At 56.5% G+C, this 6260-nt stretch overlaps 1 protein-coding gene across 1 annotated transcript in view; it reads left to right on the forward strand.

Moving 5' to 3' along the window:
* ST14 (suppression of tumorigenicity 14 (colon carcinoma)) overlaps nt 1-6260 on the forward strand; it is a 38299-nt gene that overhangs the window by 30956 nt on the left and 1083 nt on the right. Inside the window, 4 exon segments of the mRNA XM_010844705.1 lie at nt 79-192; nt 408-530; nt 1224-1410; nt 5866-6218. Of these exon segments, the coding sequence (XP_010843007.1) occupies nt 79-192; nt 408-530; nt 1224-1410; nt 5866-6218 (777 nt within the window).

The raw sequence follows: 6260 nt of genomic DNA on the forward strand, positions 1-6260 counted from the left end.
GGGGCGGGGACCGCGGCCCAGCTCCCCGTGGCCTCTCTGCTGGCCCTCGAGCCTCTGCTGAGTCCTTGTGCTCCCCAGGCTGCCCGCCCAATACCTTCAAGTGCGGCAACGGGAAGTGCCTCCCTCAGAGCCAGCAGTGTGACAGGAAGGACGACTGTGGCGACGGGTCCGATGAGGCCAAGTGCCAAGATGGTGAGGCAGGGGCCCGCCTCCCACGGTCACGCAACGTGGAACATGATGAGAAAGGGTGTCAGCTGGGAGAGAATCGTGCAGAAGGCCCGGGAGGAGAGTGGGTGTCAGTGTGGGTGGGTGGGACAGGCCCAAGAGAGGGGCGACAGGTGGGTGAGCATCAGGTCGGGTGCCTCAGATAAGTGGATTGCCTCCCCTGTGTCCTCCTTCTTGGGCAGGGAAAGCCGTCCCCTGCACTGAACACACCCACCGCTGCCTCAACGGGCTCTGTGTGGACAAGAGCAACCCCCAGTGTGACGGGAACGAGGACTGCACTGATGGCTCGGATGAGAAGGACTGTGGTGAGCAGGGCTGCTGCGTACAGCTGTGCAGGTTGTTCACTGAGCAAGGCACATACAGAGGCAGAAATCACGCCAGGGCCTCACTCACCCAGCTCTGCCCCCGGGAAAGGATGTGTCTGCCTGGAGGAAAGGACGACTTTGCTGACTGTCACCCAGGCACTGCCTCACCGGCAGCTCTGATCCTAGAGGCAGGGCCCAGGGCAGCTAGTATGTCAGGCCTCTGTGGCCAGGCTGTGGTGCTGGGCTGACCCCTGCTTTGCAGACCTGGCCATGGGGGCAAGGCCGGGTTTCTCTGTGTTACCTGGAGGAGAGAGAGCACAGCTCCTGGAGCCCTGGGCAGGGTTCTGTCCACACCGCGCCCGTATTTGCAGCCCCTTGCATATTTCAGAAGCGCTGGCCACAGGTTCAATGTGTGCAGAGCTGGGCCGTTCTGACTTCCCGTCACCCATTGCTCTTGTCTCTGAGAGCTGTGTCCTTCAGCACCCAGTGAGGATATCTAGGTAAATGACATCCAAATTAAATCTCAGCAAACCAGCAGAGGTCTGAAGGCCCATGATGGCACCTGTGCAGGAGTCCAGGGGTGGGGAGTGAGGGTTTTGAGTCCGGGGGCAGGGAGAGGGGCCGGGAGGCTGGTCTAGCAGGCTGCCCCCGCCCCCGCTCCCACCCGGTGACCCCTGCCTCTGTCTCTCCCAGACTGTGGGCGGCGGTCGTTCACCAGGCAGTCCCGGGTCGTCGGAGGTGAGAATTCAGACCAAGGCGAGTGGCCCTGGCAGGTGAGCCTCCACGCCCAGGGCCACGGCCACTTGTGCGGGGCCTCTCTCATCTCCCCCAGCTGGATGATATCTGCCGCACATTGCTTCGTCGACGACAGAGGATTCAGGTGGGTCACAGGCAGGAGCCGGAAGGCCTCTCCAGGGCGCTGAGTGGGGTCCCTTTGTGTTTCCTGAGGTGGAAAGGCCCTGTGTCTGTGAGGCCTGCCTAGGTGAGGCAGGAGCAGGACTGGAGGGGTGGGGCTTGGTAACGGAAGCACTGAGTGTTTCGTGGATGCCCCTGCTTGTCCTCGGGATCTCAGTGCCTCTTCTAAAAGCCAGGCGGGCAGGTCTCATATGTGCCCATCTTATAGAAGCAGAGGATCAGAGAGGTAAGGATATTTGTCTGAGGTTGTACAGCTCTTAAGCGGCAGAACCAGACTGTAGCCCTGGTGTGTGGATTCCTGAGCCTGAGCGGTCAGTGTCTGCAGGGCGGGACCCCGCCTTGGGGCCCTCAGATCCACGGCCCAGCTCTAGGCTGCCAGGCTGCCATGGGCAAGTTTTCTGAGCCTGGGGCTCCTGGGGGCTCATGGTGATGCTGCAGTTTGTAGGCTGAGAGGTGTGAGAAGGAAACACGAGGGTGACAGTGAAGCGCTGAGCCCATGCTGGTGCCCGTGCAGACCTGCACCCACCCTGGGAAGGGTCACCAAGCACATCACTGGGCCGAGCTGGCCTCTCAGGGCAGCTTAGCGGGAGCAGGGGGCCCAGGGCTGGGGCTCTTTGTGACTTGGGTCCAGCCCGCCCAGGCCCTCTGGCCATCGGCTGCAGGAGTGAGACTGAGGGCTTAGAGGGGCCCCCCTCCCTCAGGCCCTTCCTGCCAGCCACCAGCCTTCCAGCCCTGGGCAGCTGCGGGTGGAGGGGACCCAGGCTGCCATGGTCACCCTTTTGCAAAGAGACAGAAGGAGCACCGTGGACTTTTGGGACAGACGGGGCCCGCAGCAGGAAGTAGGCCTGTGTCCAGATGGTGGGGGCCTGACTGGTGAATGTGCTGGAGAGGTCACTGGAGGCCTGTGGGGGCTTGGGATCAGTGGTGGTCGCTGGGCCTGGCTGGGTGGGTGAAACGTGGCCCGTCTTCTCACTAGCACACTCCACACCACTCTGGGCAGAAGTGAGCCGCTTTCTTCCCGGGGAGGTGGGAGCCTACTGAAGAAAGTTTAGAATGAACTTATCATTTTGGAATGTGGACAACTTGCAAAGACAGGACAGAATTCACTATACCACCCCCCACACATACTTTCCCTTGATGTTATCGTGCTGCGTTTGTCAGCTCCGAGAAACTCACAGTTCTGTACTAGAAACTCGCCTCGGGGCTGCCCCAGGGCTCCACTCCCGCCCCCTGACCCCAGGTGCCCTCCGAGTGTTTCATACCATACGCATTTCATACCAGTGTCCTTTCTGCAGCGAGAGTCCTTCCAGGTGCCCCCTCAGTGTCTGCTGCGTGTCTCCCCAGTCTCCTCTGTCCCGGACGGTTTCTCAGTCGTCTTTGTGTGTTTTTTGTGACCTGGACTATCTGAAGGCCAGTGGCTGCTGACGTTGTTCTCGTGGTTAGCCTGGGGTCACGAGTGTTGGGAAGACAGTCATGTCTTATCAGCAGGTAAATGATGTCACCGTGGCTGATCACTGGTGATGCTCATCTTGGTCATCTGGTTCAGAGGCTGATGCCAGTTTCCCCCCCTCCCTCCCTGGATCTCCTTCTGGTCTCTATTCTTCGGAAGTGAGTCAGTCTGGCGTCGTTCTGTAAGAAGGATTTGTCCCTTCTCTCCCGTGTGTTTATTTAATCATCCATTTCTGTGTGCAGGGACTTGTGTGTGTATTTTGGGTTGTAATCTGGTATCGTGTTGAGTGGTGTCACTTGATTGTTTTGGAGCTGGCCACTGGGAACTCTCCAGGCTGGCTCCCGGCTCCCTTTGACTCGTCCCCCCTTCTTCTGTTCTTCTGAGCCGCCTCCCTGCTGACACTACTTGGTGCTCCAGGCTCATCTTGTATTTTCCTGGCCCAGGCCCAGAGCTAGGTAGTCCCCTGAGAAGGAACCAAGATCTGGGCACTGCGCACTCCTCGGTTCCCGCAGTCCCCTTGCAGCCCCATCAGCCAGTGAGCTGGGAAGTGCTTCCTGAAGTACCCGCCCCTGGGCCCTCGTTCCCCTGCTTCATCTTTTCATTTCTCGTTTCCTTTTCCTTCCTCTTCTCCTGCTCAGCAGTCTTCCTTCTGTCAGTGAATGCACTCAACACCCATTGTTATCACTGGCCTGGGAAGACTGAGTTAGACTTGGTCCCTGCTCTTCCAGATGTCCCGGGGTAGGTGGACAGGGTACACGCATACACACATGTGCACACATGCGTGCACAGAGCTGGGGAGAGGCTGTCGAGGGCCCAGAGTGTGGCGTTCGAGCTCTCCTGAAGGCTGGGGAGAGTGACTGCTAGGGAGTGCCTGTGTGGGCAGGGTGTCCGGTTTGGTGTTGAAACGTGAGGGTGTTTGTCACTGCACCAGGTGACTCAGACCTTCCAGGTAAAGGCAGGGCTGTGAGCAGGGACAGGCAGGGGTGAAGTACGCTAGGACCTGAAGTGCAGGTACTTTGCACACATTTCTAAGTCAGCAGGTGACCCCAGGCTGTTCCTGAGAGGTAGCATCATGTGTCAAGAGCACGGGCTGCTGGGTAGAGTCGGTGGCCCATGACCACCTTGGTGGTGTGTCTAGGGATAAGATAACTTAGCATGTCAGCCTCTGGAAGAGTGCTTGTTCTGGCTGACTGGTCGACCTCTGCTTAGGTCTCAATGGAATGGCCAGGGTTTACTGCAGGTGTTTCGTGCTGCTGTACTGTCTAACCTGTCACCGAGTTACCTCTTGATGCGTGACCTTCTTGATTCCTTCCCTGTCTGCCATCTAGCCTGATGTGCGTGTGACGGTGCAGCATGCAGAGTCACTAGCTGACTCGGCACGACCAGCGTTCTTCATGACCTTGTGGGGGCTTTCACACTTTGTCTCTTCTTCCCCCTGCTGCTTTTTCTCTTCTTTGCCTTCTGGAAGTTCCAGGCCCTCTCTGCCGACTGACACCAAAGTCTTCTCAGATTCCTTCTTCTCTCAGACACTGTACTCATCTGTGGGCTCCAGCACATGGGTCACATCTCAGCTGTGCTTCCTGAGATGTTCACATACACCCAAGGCTGAGCCTTTTCCCAGTTAGTGCAGCCATCATGGCACTTCTGTCCTAAGTACAGCCGCTGGTGTCCCCCAGGAACAAGGAAATCCTCCCACGTCACCACCATAGTTATAACACCCAGAAACTAGCGCCCTGACATAGCACTGTTAGCTGGCATATGGCCTGATTTCAGATTCCTTCAATTCTCCCGGTATTTATAGGTTTTTAAAAAAGTCTAGGATCCAGTCAAGGGATATGCTTTGTTTTAGTCATTATTTTTTTTTTTAATTTATTTTTAATTGGAGAATAGTTGCTTTACAATGCTAATCTCTTTTAAGTCTAGAATAGTCTCTCCCAGCCTTTTAATTTTTGTTTTTTTATGGCATTGCATTTTTGAAAGTCCCAGCTGCTGTTCTGCAGAACGTCTCTCCATGTGGATTTTCCTGGTTGTTGCTTCATGAGGAGAGTTAGGTTCAATATTTTTTTGGTCAGGAAATGCTGCACAGGTGATGTGTCCTCAAGAAGTACACAAGTCCCCATCAATGGAGGACAGTTTGGAGGGAAGTCTGATTACTTGGTTAGGGTGATGTCCACCAGGTTTCTCCATTATAAACGTATTTCCCTTGTTGGTGTTTTTTATTGTTTCGTCACTAAGACACGTCTGACTCTTTGAGGCCTTATGGAGTGTAGCCGCCAGGCCCCTCTGTCCATGGGGATTCTCCAGCATATTGGAGTGGGTTGCTATGCCCTTCCAGGGGATCTTCCCAGCGCAAGTTCTCCTCTTCTTCCACCTCTGCCTGCCAGCATCGTCTCCCAGCAACAGCAGGGTCTTGTCCTTATGGGTTCAGTTCTCCTATGTGCAATGGTGAGAATTGCTGCATCCTTCTGCTACCATCCACAAACCTGGGAGACAAAGTTCCATCTACTTTTCAGCTCATCTGGTACTTAAAATATGTACCTCTGCTCTAGAGAAGTACTTGGATTGATCCACCCACCTCATCCTCTGTTGTCCCCTTTTCCTCCTGCCCGGAATCTTTCCCAGCATCAGGGTCTTTTCCAATGAGTCGGTTGTTTGCATCAGGTGGCCAAAGTATTGGAGCTTCAGCTTCAGCATCAGTCGTTCTAGTGAATATTCAGGGTTGATTTCCTATGGGATTGATTAGTTTGATCTCCTTGCTGTCCAAGGGACTCTCAAGAATCTCTCCTGGCAGGAAGGGTAGACTAATAAGAAGGGAGATCTTTTTAGTAGTGAGGTAAGAGTGTATTGAGAGAGGGCAGCAGGGAGGGAGGCCTCTGAGCATGGTCTCCGAGTGGGCACAGGCTTGGGGCAGGGCATCTGGCTGGAGTCCTGGCTCAGGCCTCCCTCTCGGGCCCTCGCTGCCACCTGCAGGTACTCGGAACACAGTGTGTGGACAGCCTTCCTGGGCCTGCATGACCAGAGCAAGCGCAACGCCCCGGGGGTTCAGGAGCGCGGGCTGCAGCGCATCATCAAGCACCCGTTCTTCAACGACTTCACCTTCGACTACGACATCGCGCTGCTGCAGCTGGACCGGCCGGTGGAGTACAGCGCCACCATCCGGCCCATCTGCCTGCCCGCGGCCGACTACACCTTCCCCACCGGCAAGGCCATCTGGGTCACCGGCTGGGGCCACACGCAGGAGGCAGGTGAGTGGGGGCCGAGGGTCTGCTCGCAACTGCACTGCTGTGGGATTCGGGGGCTTCGTGGCTGTCCTTCTGTCCCTTCCTTTCCCACACGGCTTCCCAGGATTGACCCCCCCCCCCGCC

This window comes from Bison bison, unplaced genomic scaffold, assembly GCF_000754665.1.
Source record: "Bison bison bison isolate TAMUID 2011002044 unplaced genomic scaffold, Bison_UMD1.0 scf7180017864205, whole genome shotgun sequence".
Classification (NCBI taxonomy): Eukaryota; Metazoa; Chordata; class Mammalia; order Artiodactyla; family Bovidae; genus Bison; species Bison bison.